This window comes from Barbus barbus (genome assembly GCF_936440315.1).
Source record: "Barbus barbus genome assembly, chromosome: 2".
NCBI lineage: Eukaryota > Metazoa > Chordata > Actinopteri > Cypriniformes > Cyprinidae > Barbus > Barbus barbus.
The window spans coordinates 33,011,613-33,026,396 of NC_136730.1; the positions used below are offsets into that span (position 1 = coordinate 33,011,613).

Consider the following 14,784-nt stretch of genomic DNA (forward strand, 5'->3'; position numbering starts at 1 on the left):
ATTCTATGTTCTGTCATGCATTTAAATATATTTGTATTTGCGCATTTGTAATGATGAAGTTGCAATTTAGTATTTCCCAGCTGTCTTTATGAGCCGAATCAAGGCAGAAATAGCCCAAACACATGCAATTACAACTAATGCCATTGTTAATTACAAAATAAAGCGGCGTGAAGTAATATCTGATTGGTTCTCTGAAACGAACTGTTTAAATAGCCGATTCGCGGAAATGAGTCGAACTTCCCATCATCACTAGTGAATATATTACAGCGTTTTGGGGTAAACCAAATTCCCCGCCTCCTCTAGAGAGAAGAGAAAAGCAGACTTCACTCGAGGATGTTGAGATGGTCAGACGATACAACAGGAACAAACATCTAGAGGCTTCGCATACCTTATTTTAATAAGTTGCACTTGGAATCAAAGCATTTGCGCGCATCAGTAGAACAGATTGGCTTGGATAAGAAAAATTCCTCTTCCTGGGACAACCATTTCACACCGATCTTTCAGCTGATCCTGCAGGAACGCACACATCTCATCTGAAACAAGCTTTTGCATTGGGAATCTGATGCGTAATGGTGATCTCCAGAGGACGCTGACTATCCAAGAACTGTCTGAGAATTCGTTTTCATTTTAAACCAAAAAAAATAATAAAAAATGCAGGTCATTCTGTTGGTCTCCGTCGTTTTTATTTGCGCCAAAGCTGCTCTCGCGGACACTAAACTGAAGTGTCCCGAGCGCTGTGATGTGAGTAAGTGTCCGAGCCCGAGCTGCCCCAGCGGCTATGTACCGGACCGCTGTAACTGCTGTCTGGTGTGCGCACCGGGGGAGGGAGAGCCGTGCGGCCGCAAGGACGATCTGCCCTGCGGGGACGGGCTGGAGTGCAAGCACCCGTCTGGAAAAAGACTGTCCAAAGGCGTGTGTCAGTGCAGGTACAGCAGTAAAGTGTGCGGCAGTGACGGGAACACGTACGGGAACATCTGCCAGCTGAAGGCCGTGAGCAGGAAAGCGCTGCAGCAGGGTCTGGCCGCGGTCACCAACCTGCACAAAGGACCCTGCGAAAGCAAAGGTAAGTGATTTGTGTATAGCAACTTTATACATCAAAAATGATTTGTGTCTTAATTAATGCTGAACGTTTAATAATTGAATACCGTTAAACCGGTTTAAACACAGAAATAGGCTACTACAACAGTGTTGTTAGTGCTACAAACATTAATACAGACCTGCAGACCTTTTTTTGTCAATTATTTAAGTTGTTAATTATTCATAGATCATGATCTTGAGCACAAGGCTAGTTCTGAACTGTTAAAATATCAACTCTGTTACCACCAGCCATGTTACTTTTATACAGCCTATTATGGCACAATGCAATATTACCATTGAAATATACTCTTTGTTTCAGTTATAAAATCCTGAAAAAAATATTTTTGTAAAAATCCAGTTTTATAAATGAAAAAATCTATTTATACACTCTAACATGCTGGGTTGTTTTGACCCAGCGGTTGGGTGAAATGTTCAAATTTGACTTGTGTAAATAAAACAATTGAGTGAGGTTTTGTCAAGTTCAAGTAAAGTCACATTTATCAAAGCAGCGTCGCAGTATTAAGCAGGAAAATAACAGTGTTAATGATGCCAAGTTCATCAAAAGAATTCAGTCCAGCTGTAAAGCAGCTCTATAGAGTTCAGTTCAAGTCAGTTCATTGTTGATTTAAATAAATTCAATAACAGTTTCAATGTTGCAAAGTTAATTATAAAACAGATTAAATTCAGGTATAAATCACCTCTTATGGTGACAATAGAGTTCAAATAAGTTCAATAACTGTGTCAGTGTTGCAATGTTCATAAGTTAGGAACAGGCAGATCTACAAAAGACAATAGTTTTACTATGCAGCTTAGTTCAGTTCAAGTTTTGCTTTCATCCAATAGTGTGAGAGCAATTTACCTCAATTCTGGGGACAATTTTGACCCTAAAGTACAGTTCAGTTAACACACACACACACACACACACACACACACACACACACACACTATCCACTAGTCCACTGTGCTTTGTGTTTCATACTGCATTCAGAAGATAACATCCTTGAGCTCCTCTAGCGACCATCACATATCATAAATCCACTGATAACCAAAAGAGCAATTGCAAGTATTTTGAAAAATGGGACTGTGACCTCAAACTTTACGTGCAAATGGCAGCTGCAGAGAGGTTTGGAAAATAGGGCTTCTTTGTGCTCTGCAGACCGGGCATGATTTCCTGTGGGGTTCTCAGTGGAGGTTGTCCTTTTGCTCTGATTTTGGACAAGACCTCATTACCAACACCCTATCCTTTAACATTTTTAAAGGAAATATCAAACTGCTTCCAGATCAGAAGTAAAAAGTTATTTTTTGTGGTGACAGGAAAAGGGAGGAGGCACCTATTGGAAACGGTACCACTCCCTGGAGATGCGTTATCAGTGTGAGGTGACATAGAATTGAATGAAAAAGCTATTGATGGGGCGAAATGATCAAGAGATCAAGAGATGGTCTTTTTAGGTCAAATATTTAGGTCGGTTAAAAAATGATTCAGCAAAACCAGGTTTAAAGACGTCCATCTGGTAGCAATCCCATTAGTTACTGTTGGCCCCTGCAATGCCACTGGCAACACTGGTGTATATATTTGGTGAATAATCCGGTAGTGAGGCAAGCAGCAAAACTGTAAGCAAAAGAACCCACAGAAAAACCCATGGCTATTTGGAGAGCAACATATCATTACAGCATTAAATGCCACATAAATTATAGCCTATCATTCTATACAATTTAGGCTACTAAGTCAAAAACTTCAAAATAAAACCCTAACCTTTGCAATCACTGTATTAAGCAACCCAGTGCCTTAGAAACAGATGCTGCCCATCATCTTTCCACCAGATTGTGTGATCAGCTGCTCTTCTGATGTCTTGGCTCTTCACCACTCCAGACTGGAAAAAATGAAGGAGGAAACTATTTAGAACATATTTATATTGGGCATTCATCTTTGATTTATGCCTGGCCAACTTTGGGTCGAGTGGCATTCCTCAATATTGTATGGGATTGTCTAAATGAATTTGCACACATTGCCACTGGAAGTTGACTTACTTGGCAGCCATGAAATCTGAGCGGTCACGGCTCCCTGATGCAGCTCTGCTGGAATGTGCTTTTATATGGGGTGTTGCAATTGATTAATGATTAACAGTTGAGTGTAATTCATTGCATGCTTATTTTGGTTTCTCACAGCTTCCAAATTATAAAGCTTAAATATGTTCATCCAGAAAGCCATGGAATAAAGCTTTAGAATATATATTGATGTTATTTGGCTTCTATATTTTCTTATATAAGCTTATGTATTTACACTTTACCATTCAAATGATAAGGGATCAGTAAGATTTTTTTTTTAAATACGACATTTCTTTTTTTTTTATAATTTTACAAAAGATTTCTATTTCATTATTTTCTTTTAAACTCTCAACTCATTATAGAATCCTGAAAAAACAACAAATCACAGTTTCCACAAAAATATGAAGCAGCACAACTTTTAGCATTGATAAAAATGAGAAATGTTTCTTGAGCAACAAATCATGAAGGATCATGTGACACCGAAGACATGTAATGGCTGCTGAAAATTCAGCTTTGGCATCACAGAAATAGTTTGCACTTTAATTTAAAATAATTTAACTTTTAAACACTTTTTTAAAATTGTAATAATATCATAATATTATGTTTTTTCTTGCTCAAACAATTGCAGCCTTTTGAGCATAAGAGACTTAAAAAACATAAAAAACTCCAAACTTTGATTATAATTTTGGGCAATTTTCATTATTCTTTCTGTATTAAGCAAATTTTGCATCTAACCTCTAAATAGACTGCAACCTATCTCTTAATTATGACATAGACAAAACTTTAATTGTTAAACAAAACCAGAGCCAGAGATCAATGCAGAGAGTTTGCACAATGTAAGAACAATGTAAGAGATGACCGTTAGTTGTAGTACTTCAAGTGATAAACTGAACTAAACTAGTTTTTAAAGGGTCTCTTTAATGACTTCAAATTTTAGGTTAGTAGGACAAGCAGGGTGTGCACACAAAGGAATGATGGCTGTGCCAACACGGGCACAGGAAACAGCAGTCAAGGGAAAAACCACCCTGATGTTTGCAGAAAATAACATGCCATAATTACTAGGACTTTACACACTGAACACACTTTCATCATTCCCTTTCATACACATACTGCATACCCAGCACAAGTCAAGCATGCACATGGTTAAAAGCCAGCTAGTGATTTTAGACCAAATTATAGAGGAACATTTCCTGTGTGTTAAAAGACTTTCTCCAACTATCATCATTGCATACCATCTGAATCTCCAGGAAAGTATTTAAATGTTGCATGCCTGCTAATCATGCCCTCTTGATCCAGAAAAGACAGTAAATAGACAGTAGATGCATTACAGAAAAAAACAGAGAGCTGGTTATGATCATTTTATACATTGGAATTATTAACATGAGTAATTCTTTCTGCTAGTATAGGTCCTACACACCCCAGCAGCCCAAGGTACAAATTCAACTTCATTGCTGACGTGGTGGAGAAGATCGCCCCTGCTGTGGTGCACATTGAGCTGTTCCTAAAGTAAGCCCAAACACTTGCAAACACTTTAATGGTGTGGCAGCCGTCTGTACGGTGCTTTAAAACTATGGGGAAGTGAGGAAGGTGCTTGGCAAACACAGCTGTGTGAGGGTCACTGCTGTCTGTAAATTAGCTGAACACATGCACAACTGCTTTTGCCAAGGCTAGTCATTTGTGAATGATGTCAGAGAGTGTGGCATGGAGAAACTGGGTAAACAAATGTTTTATATTGCTTATGTCTTTATAGGAACATATTGGTGGTGAATTAATGTTTTGAAATACAATAAAACCTTCAGGAAAAAAGTGTGCTTAATTGCATTGAATGTGCACTGGTAGTGTACTTCAAATCTAAAAAACATATTAACCAAACTGGTGGGACCATTTATATTAGGTGGCCTTAACTATTACATTTGCAAAACACTTATTGCAAAACACGTTTGCTGCTATTGAGGTGGGATACGGGTAAGTTTAGGGACAGGTTTGGTGGTATGGGTAGGTTTAAGATGTAAGAGATAGGTCAACAGTGTAATTACTGTATATAAATTAATGACAGATGTAATTAATGTAAAAAGATGTATGCATAATAAGTGCATTGTATCAAATTATTAATTTAAATGTAAGTACATAGTAGTTAAGGCCACTTAATATAAAGTGGGACCAAAAAACTGCAAATAATATAATATTATGGGAATAAAAGCTACTTATGTGTACTTAAAAATAGAGCACTTCCATGATTGTTTCTTATCACAATGTTATAATATATGTTAATTAAAAGTTTTACTTTAAAGTACATTCCTTTACATTGCTAAAATACTTAAAATCGTTTTTTTTCATGCCTTAAAGAAGTGCACTTACTTTAATCTTTTACTAACATACTAAAACATACTTGATGCAATGAGTCAAGCACGCTTCAATATGAAAGTTAATATATTTTAAATGTTCTAAATTGCAACGTCATTATTACAAATATATTAAAGTATATTTTAATTTAACATGTTTGTCAGTACATTCAATCTAAATCGTTAACCATAGTAAACTTTAACCATATTTGAAATGCAATAGAAAATATTATGAAATTATATAGAAAGATATAGGCCTACTTCTAAATCAATTTTGCTACTAAACTTTAAAGTTATTTTTAAAAAAGTGTTCTTAGTTCAGTTAATTGCATTTCATATAAACACACTAAAAAAAAACATATGATTTGCTGTTAATCCAGTTAAGTGTCTGAAACCTTTATATTCCATTTGAACTTGCTAAATATTCTAATGTACAGTATGTTATTTCAAAGTAGACTTTTTAAAAGAATGCTGAAGTGTACTTTTGTCACAAACATAGGGTATATAAAAAAGTAAGAAAGAAAGAAATTTAAGATCAATAGTGAATGATCAATAGAGTTTTCAATTCTTTTTTGCATCACTGTAAATATTCAATGCAAACGAAATAACAAGAACTTTATATTTTTGCTTTTGCCCCCTAGCCACCCCCTCTTTGGCCGGACGGTTCCGCTGTCAAGTGGTTCAGGTTTTGTTATGTCAGAGACCGGGCTGATCGTGACTAATGCTCATGTGGTGTCCAGCACCACATCTGTTTCGGGTCACCAGCGACTCAAAGTACAGATGCGTGGTGGGGATGTGTATGAAGCCACTATCAAAGACATCGACAAGAAGTCTGACATTGCCACTATCAAAATCAATTCACAGGTAAGATAAAACTCTTCTTATTGTACTCTAAGACCTGTCTTTATAATACAAAAGATCAAAATGTGTTCACTCAACTACTTACTTTGACCCATTTGGCAGAAAAAGATGCCTGTTTTATTGCTGGGTCACTCGGCAGACCTGCGGCCGGGTGAGTTTGTGGTTGCTATCGGCAGCCCGTTTTCCCTGCAGAACACAGTGACGACAGGAATAGTCAGCACTGCACAGAGAGATGGGAAAGAACTGGGTCTCCATGACTCAGACATGGACTACATCCAAACTGACGCCATCATCAACGTAAGACACTGAATAACCAGAACAACATGTTATGAGTCTCACTGCTGTTGCATAAGAAATCCAGACAACCTCTGAAATTCATTTCTGAAATCATATTGCATTCAAGTAGTAATGCGTATGTAACAACAATATAAATTGTGAAGAAAAAACCCTTTAAAAGTCAAAACCTTGTCATATTTTGTTAATGGTTATGTTGCTTTCTTTTTGATTTCCAGAATTTATGATTGCTTTGATATAATTTTTTTACATTTGCTGCCTATTTTATTTATTTATAGTTTTCATTTGCAATTCCGACAGTTGGTTTTCATCGGTTTTAAACAGGGCTGGACATCACCCAGTACCCCTGATCCTCCTCTCTCTCCTCCACTTCTACAACCTGGCTTGATTAGATAGAGAGATGATTAGTTGAGGTACAGTGGTGGCCAAAATTGTTAGAACACTTGGGATATTTAAGAGGTTTCAGTTGTTTTTGTTGAATTGGCCATTATAATACCCATAAAACGAACTACTGCTGGAACTACCTGTGACAGAAGGAATCTGCTGGAAAATAGAAAATGACGGAATTGGCCCCCTGAAAGTCCGGACCTCAACCCCATCGAGCAAATTTGGGGCGAGTTGGAAAATAAACTGGATAGAACTTTTTTTACATTCAAAGAAAAGCCTTTGGCTTGAGTAGCAGAAGGCATGGGATAACATTAGTGTTGAAGTTCTCAGGAAAAACACTATGCCAGCGAGATGTGCTGCTATAATTGCTGCAAAAGGTGGACATACCAACTATTAAAGTTAAAAGTGGATAAAAACAGTTTGACTCACTTCATCTGATATTTGTGGTGCTCAGAGCAACCATCTGCATGTTTCATAAACATTAGGAAATGAAATCATGTTTTGGAGGCAAAAAAGGTCAATATTTTCAGATCTGTCAGGTGTTCTAACAAGTTTGGTCACCATTGTATTAATCTGACAAAGGCTTGCAAATGATGATCATCCATGGCAACACGAGCTTTGCCAATGCAACACTGACAGAAATATTAGCTAATTAATGTGTTGTAGTAGTCCATCAAAGTTATGACTGTTTGAGGAAACTAAACAGTAGCTATCTAAACAAACAACGCCAAATAGCTTCTGTTGAGCTGACTGAGTAATTACTTTGGTTGAAATTTAATTAACAGTCATCATCTTTATGGCGTGCACACATTAAGACAGGTTACCTCCTTCTTCACTCCCTATGAGTCCCTGTTATCATGAGGCTACTCCTTACTGATTTAACAACCTTGTTCTCCTCCTCCTCATTGACAACTGAACAAGTCTGTTCTTCCTGCTCACCACCTGCTCTTTTACCTGATTATGCTGCTGCTGCACTAACGTTGGCACTTATGATGAAGCAGAGACTACTGCAGCAGCTTGTGCAGCAAACATATCAATCATTTTTGCACATTTAGCAGCATCCACCTCCAAAGTATTAAGCTTCATATCCTGGAGCTTTTCAGCACCACCTTTGCACATCGGTCAGTTCATTTTGAGAGATGGAGAAGAAGGGGGAGGATACTTTATCATCTTTTTAAAAACCCATAGGTCGTTGTCCCTGCATGATGAGCTAGTCCTTGGCAAGAAAAATAACCCAAAACATTATATTGGCCCCAAATTGTGTTGCACAGTATGCCAGCCTTGGTTTTGAATTTATGTTTTTGTTCAGTGAACTGGAGGGTGGCTAACCGCACACTGATCCACTCAAGACTGGAAGAGTCTACAAAAACATCTTTTTTAAAAATTTTATATATTGCATCGTGCAAAAAGTGCAAAGTGTATGTGAGTTAAAAACAGATGGACATTTGTTCAGTGCTTGAAAATTTATGTTCAGTACTTTTGGTACAAATCTAATCCCATTAATATATAGTTTTGAGCATTGATAATTGACATTAGTTATTATTTCCCTTGCAATTCTAACAAATTGTTCTTGTTGAGTTTTAGAGTGGAAGCTGTTTATTTGAAGTCTCAGATTTTTACTTCATTTTAAATTTTGGGTTTATATTTTTGTTCAATGCTTCAACATTTATGTTCAGTAGTTTTGGCATGAATCTAATCCTAGATAATGTATGTGTAAAATAGTTTGAGAACCAACAATTAACATGATTTTTTTTCTCTTTTCTTAGTATGGGAACTCGGGTGGACCACTCGTCAATTTGGTAATCATTTCATACTGTGCAGTTTTCTGACAGTAGACTTACAAGAATAATTCAACCAATGTTTTTTACAAAACTCTTAATTTTTAAAAAAATATCCACTCTTTTCTATATAGTTTGAATATAAAATTTCAGTCTGCTTTTTGAAAATTCACCTTTTGTTTCATAAAAGAAGGAAAGACAGGTTTGGAATGATACATTGGAACAATACAATGACAAACATAATGTACTGAACTTTTCTTCTTGTTTTGTCTTCTATAAGGATGGGGAGGTGATAGGAATCAACACCCTGAAGGTAGCTGCAGGAATCTCCTTTGCCATTCCTTCAGACAGGATTACACGCTTCTTAAATGATTCATTAGGAAAGCAAAACAAAGGTACATGGGGCAACTTTTGTACAAGGGAATTTGTAGGGAGGTCAGAGTATGAATCATTTGATACTAAACATATGTTTTATTTTTTGAGAGTCATCCTTGCAGGATTAAATGTGCTAACACATTTACATATTGTTTCAGAGCCAAGATCAGTGAAGAAGCGTTTCATTGGAATCCGAATGCTCACCATCACAGAAGCGTGAGTGTCCTTCACTACAGACGCTAATGCACAACACATGTACATGAACACCGCAGGTCTGTTTAGTGATTGTGTGTGTGTGTGTGTGTGTGAGGCATTCTGTCTGTCTCCTCCAGACTGGTGGAAGAGCTGAGGCAGCAGAATCCTGATTTCCCTGATGTCAGCAGCGGGATCTATGTCCATGAGGTGGTTCCTCACTCCCCTGCTCAGAAGTAAGGATCAGCCAAACCAGATGCTCTTTGGTCTTTCTGTTGTGGTTGTGCTTCAGAACTCCAAGCCAAGTAGTTTATCTCTGTCTGAGCTGAGTGGATAACAAAATATCGAAGATCACAATTAACTATGAAATGACAGATTTGTATAATACAGGTTTATACTTGGTCTTTTTTCAAAATGTTTGATTGATTCAAGATAACGATTTTGATTTATTAACATGTAACTAGCCGACGGCACCAATAGCCGATATACAGCGCAACTGCGCTCACAGCGACCCGAGTTCAAATCCCACCTCATGATCCTTTCCCGATCCTGTTCCCCTCTCTCTTCACTCAAAGCTTTCCTGTCTACTGTCCTGTCCAATTAAAGGCATAAATAAATCTTTAAAAAAACTTGTTACTAGTCAACTTAAAAATGTAACTACATGATTCAAATAACATTCTCTTTGTTAAATAATATTAAGAAAATAGCCAAATATTTTGTAGTCTTTGCATCTTTTGCAGCATTTCAAGTTAAAGTTCAACTCGCGCCACTTAAACTTGCGTCTTTTCCATTTCCACTGCATGCGTCTCATGTTTTCAGTGCAATAACACATTCTGTGTGAATAGCCACTATTGATATGTTTTATGTTACGTTCCTTCACAGAGCCTGGTTAATCAGGTGCATTGTCATTGGCAGTCGGATGAGTTTTTGGTAACACTTTATTTTAAGGTGTCCTTTTTACACGTTACATGTACTTACTATTATAATAACAATAATTTATGCATAATTATGTGCAAGAAACCCTAAACCAAACCTTAATCCTAACCCCAACCATATAGTAAGTACATAGTTGATTATATTACTCAGTGCTTAAATGTATAATTACACTGTAACAAGGACACCTTAAATTAAAGTGTAACTGAGTTCTTTTTTCTCTTTGCTGTTATCCTTGGTGTATTGTCAACATGTCTAATTCTAACATTTTATGCAAAACTCAGATTCCTCAATTTAAAAAAAGAAAGAAATTGTGGTAAGACATTACGTTCAAATTATTATAATTTTAAATTTTTTTTTAAATGGCACAGCCCTAGAGAAGTATAACATAAGACAAAGTGGAGGCTTTCTACATATTCTGTAATGAAGACTTAAAGATATAGTTCACCCAAAAATGAACATTTTGTCATTAATTACTCACCCTCATGTCGTTCCAAATCCATAAGATTTTCGTTTATCTTCGGAACACAAATTAAGATATTTTTGATGAAGTCCGAGAGCTTTCTGACCCTCCATAGACAGCAACACGACTACCACGTTCAAGGCCCAGAAAGGAAGTAAGAACATCAGTAAAATAGTCCATGTGAAATCAGTGGTTCAATCATAATTTTATGAAGTTACGAGAATACTTTTTACGTTCTACGACAGAACGCTGACTCCTGCGTCAGTAGCACCACAAGCATGTATTGAACACCGACACGGAAGAGAAGAAAATATTGAATAAAGTCATTATTTTGGATTTCTTTGTGCACAAAAAGAATTCTCATAGCTTTTCGTACGTGTAATTGACTACTTTTGTCTAAGCAGAGGCTGTAAGGTAATACACAAATAATTGAACTCAAATGAATATTCTTATCTACATTTTTCTTTATGTTGCTCCTCTCTGTGTCAGTGTCCTGATCTCCTGTCAGGTTTTATTTTACAATGAACTCTTTATGTTGTCCCTTACAAATTCAAGTACACAACTGATGTATAATGTGTTTCAGAGGGGGTATCAGAGACGGTGACATCATCGTTAAGTTAAACGGAGAGCCTCTGATGAGCACCAGCGACCTGAAGGAAGCACTCAACCAAGACACGACTCTGCTGCTGGAGGTGCGCAGAGGCAACGACGACCTGCTCTTCAACATTGAGCCTGACGTTATCATGCAGTGATATTATCATCTCTTCCAAATGTGAACCATCGGACTTTACCTGAAGACATTGGTTTTATCATATCATGCGGTGCCATGGCCAAAGGGATGTCTAACAGTGCATCCTTCCACAAAACAAGGACCTCTTTTACAAGCTGAGAGGAATCTAACCTTGAGCTTTTGCAGTCTTAGTCAAGTCTGCCTAAAGAGATTTTATATGAAAGGCATTTCATAACAGCACAGTCTCTTTGAAGCAGGGTTAAAGTGGAGAATGATTTTGTTTATAGTACTTGCAGTACTGTATTTTGTAGAAGACGACAAAACTGGTGATATTTTATAGCCAATCCATAATGAATCCACAATGATATGTTTAGCTGGGAAAATCATTTTACATTGAAATTTCAATAGTAAAGTTCAAATAGTGGATTCTCTTCTTGATAAATGTCTTAACATTCATTGCTGAAACTTCTTTGTGGCACCAGTGGCAAGAATCAATTGCTGTGCAAGGTTTTTTAAAAATAAATTTGATATAATTTGTGCAGAATGACTGTCATGATTAATGACATTTTTATGGTCATTTGGTCCAATCAAATGCTGTGTGCTCTTTATATGCAGATATCAGAGTGAGACGTCTTCTGATCATGTAATCTGTTTATCAGTCTGTATATGCTCATGTTCCTGTTTGTCTCAAATGTCTACAGTATATCATTTGTCTTGATTACAATGTCTTCAAATATGCTCATATAATTTTTGGTTCTCTTCTGCTGGATCTATGAATGTTGGACCTATGAAATACAACTTTCTCAGAAAAGAATCACTTGGCAGATCGGTGGATGATAAATGCTGAATTTTAACAGAGCAGTAGGTTGAGCCTAAATCATTTTATTTGTGTCAGATTATGTAAAAACGGCAAGTGAACTGACTCTGTCAGGTCTAATGATTCATGATTAGTCAGCGTTTGGGTTGGAAATTCACAGATCCAGAATACCGTCAGTCTGACGGCGTCAGAACTTTCCAGTACACAAAGCTTTTTCTCCAGTCCTCACTGTCTGGACAGGACCTGTGGATGACAAAATCCAGACATGACACACGGCTACACATTTCAAGCGGCGTAGAATGATTTTACAGCTTTATCTTATTGACTGAAGTAGGCCTGTCTCTTTGAAAAACAGCATCCAGATCTACGCTTTCAAAATATCTCATAGCGCCGTTATCTTTAATATACTTTATTAAGATATATAGGTGCATCCAACTTTGTGGACATGCACAACTGTATGTCATTTTGTAGTAGTGTGTCCACACTGAAAAAAGTGCACTTCCATTACTTAGATGATGCACTTATTTAATTAAAAAAACAAAACAAATTGTGGGATGTTGGACACTATGCAATCAACTGCCGCAGCTTTTTGTATGTATAGCGTAGGGCTTCAGTGATTCGAATGTTAAATTCATACACTAATAGAGTACATCGTACATCAGGACACATTGTATTAAAAGTACACATTTTAATTTGATTAGTTCTTGCTTTCCCTGGGAATCAAACCCATTACCTTGGTGTTGCTGGCACCATGCTCTAATATTTGAGTTACAGGAAAGGTCAAAACTTTACCAGTTTACTATGCCAAAGAGATTTTGAAGACACAAAGTTTAAGATTCAAACTGTGCAACAATGTACAGAAACCTAAAAGCCAGAAGCACTTTTGTATTAAACGTGTATTTTGAAAAAACTAATTGACTAAGATGCAAGATGGCTGCCACCCCTGCCAGCTGTAATATTTGAAGAATAACCTACAATTTTGTGTTTTCTGAGATGAGGGGCTTCAGAAAATGGTTCTATAAATGGAAAGCGACTCATGTTGCAGATGTGCAGTCTGTCTGAAATTCCTGCATTTTTTCCACAAAGGTCCCATTAAATGGGTCATGACACAATAAATCAAATTTTCCTTGATCTTTTGATATACGAGAGGTCTGTGTAACATTAAAATATTCTATGTTTTATAGCCTAAGTCGTTCCCCTTAGCTTTTATGTAACAAAAATGTCTCATTTGGATGTTGTGGGGTCTGTGATATCACACAGGCAAACCCTGTTGAAAAAAACCAGCTGGTTAGGCATGTGGGTCAATATCACCATGCCTTTCAACCCTAACAATACTCCAAAATTTTGGTTTTAATTTCCCATTCGCTTTATGTCATATCATAAATAGTAGACACTCAAGTACTATAGAAACATATTAGCTGAGCTCCCACACTTTTTTTTAGATAATTATGGGCCATCATTCGAAGCATAAACCATAAGATATGTCCACTCTGTCATGGATATATATATATATTACTGTTATATACATTTGCATTGCAAAATTAGGACGCTAATGATATTTTCTGAAAAGTATGATGGCCCTTTCCTAAACATGGTTATTTGTTTGCTTTCAAATCATAAATACATAAAAGAAACACAAGTTTTTTAAAGAAACTCATACAATTAACACATGTATTTTTTCTTATTTGGAGAAAACTGTGATATTTGGATGCAGTTTTTTGTTTGCATGTTATTGCACCTACACCTAGCTATTGAACATACTGGATTATATAGATATGATTGAATTATTATTTAAAATATTATTGTAAAATATCAAGATGACAGGGTGGAACATGACGGTGTAGACACATAATGCATAATGCATTTATTCAACTTCTAAAAAAAATTATATAATAATAATAAATATTATATTTACATCCTCAATCATTGATATACTGACCCCTCCCCATTCATTTTCATTCAGTCCACCCTGTCATGTGTCTGTCCACTCGACAGGATGGACATTTGAGCTTCAGTCAGAATATTAGCTTACATCAAACTGCGACTAGCTAAATATTTAGTCTGGTTGTTGAAGAGAATTTGGTATATTTAAACTTATATATTTTGAAAATACTGTATTCTAATCACTTCTAGCATATTTTATGCAGACAGGGTGGACATGTTAAGCTTGGGAAAAGCAAGTAAGCAAACTTTGTCAATTGAAAAGTCACCAATTTATTCAACTAAGCGGTAGAAATTCCCACCACTGAAGAGACAAAAAATCTGTTGTTCTGATGTCACTAAAGGGGATGGCCTTTTCTTAAATGGGCGGATTTCCCAACATGACAGGGTGGACAACCATTCAAGCGACATGGAAAAACTCTTCTTTTTTATTAAATAAAAATATTGTGTTTATTACCAAATGACTTAAACAAAACTAAAAAAAATCTAGAAAATGTATCTAAAGAGCCAAGTAATGCTTTTGTTATGAATATAAGAACTTAGCCTAA

The 14,784-nt window shown here is 36.5% G+C and overlaps 1 protein-coding gene across 2 annotated transcripts; it reads left to right on the top strand.

The window, feature by feature from the left end:
* The first annotated feature begins 233 nt into the window (after window positions 1–233).
* Window positions 234–13,425, top strand: LOC306877433 (serine protease HTRA3-like). 2 transcript variants are annotated; one of them, XM_079429209.1, is made up of 9 exons: window positions 234–1,063; window positions 4,530–4,629; window positions 6,107–6,329; window positions 6,429–6,623; window positions 8,774–8,806; window positions 9,066–9,180; window positions 9,319–9,376; window positions 9,493–9,588; window positions 11,332–13,425. In XM_079429209.1, the coding sequence occupies exons 1-9, from the start codon at window positions 652–654 to the stop codon at window positions 11,498–11,500; spliced, it is 1,401 nt and encodes a 466-aa protein (XP_079285335.1). In that variant the 5' UTR covers window positions 234–651; the 3' UTR covers window positions 11,501–13,425. The 2 variants fall into 2 exon arrangements, with proteins under 2 accessions (XP_079285335.1, XP_079285334.1); XM_079429208.1 differs by having other exon boundaries at window positions 9,066–9,376; window positions 11,332–12,219.
* Window positions 13,426–14,784: the final 1,359 nt, after the last annotated feature.

Bases quoted from the DNA above. Each gene is read 5' to 3' on its own strand.
- LOC306877433 (XM_079429208.1), top strand. From the start codon at position 652: ATGCAGGTCATTCTGTTGGTCTCCGTCGTTTTTATTTGCGCCAAAGCT. The intron at 1,064-4,529 runs GTAAGTGATTTG...CTGCTAGTATAG, and splicing joins AGGACCCTGCGAAAGCAAAG to GTCCTACACACCCCAGCAGC. The intron at 8,807-9,065 runs GTAATCATTTCA...GTCTTCTATAAG, and splicing joins GTGGACCACTCGTCAATTTG to GATGGGGAGGTGATAGGAAT.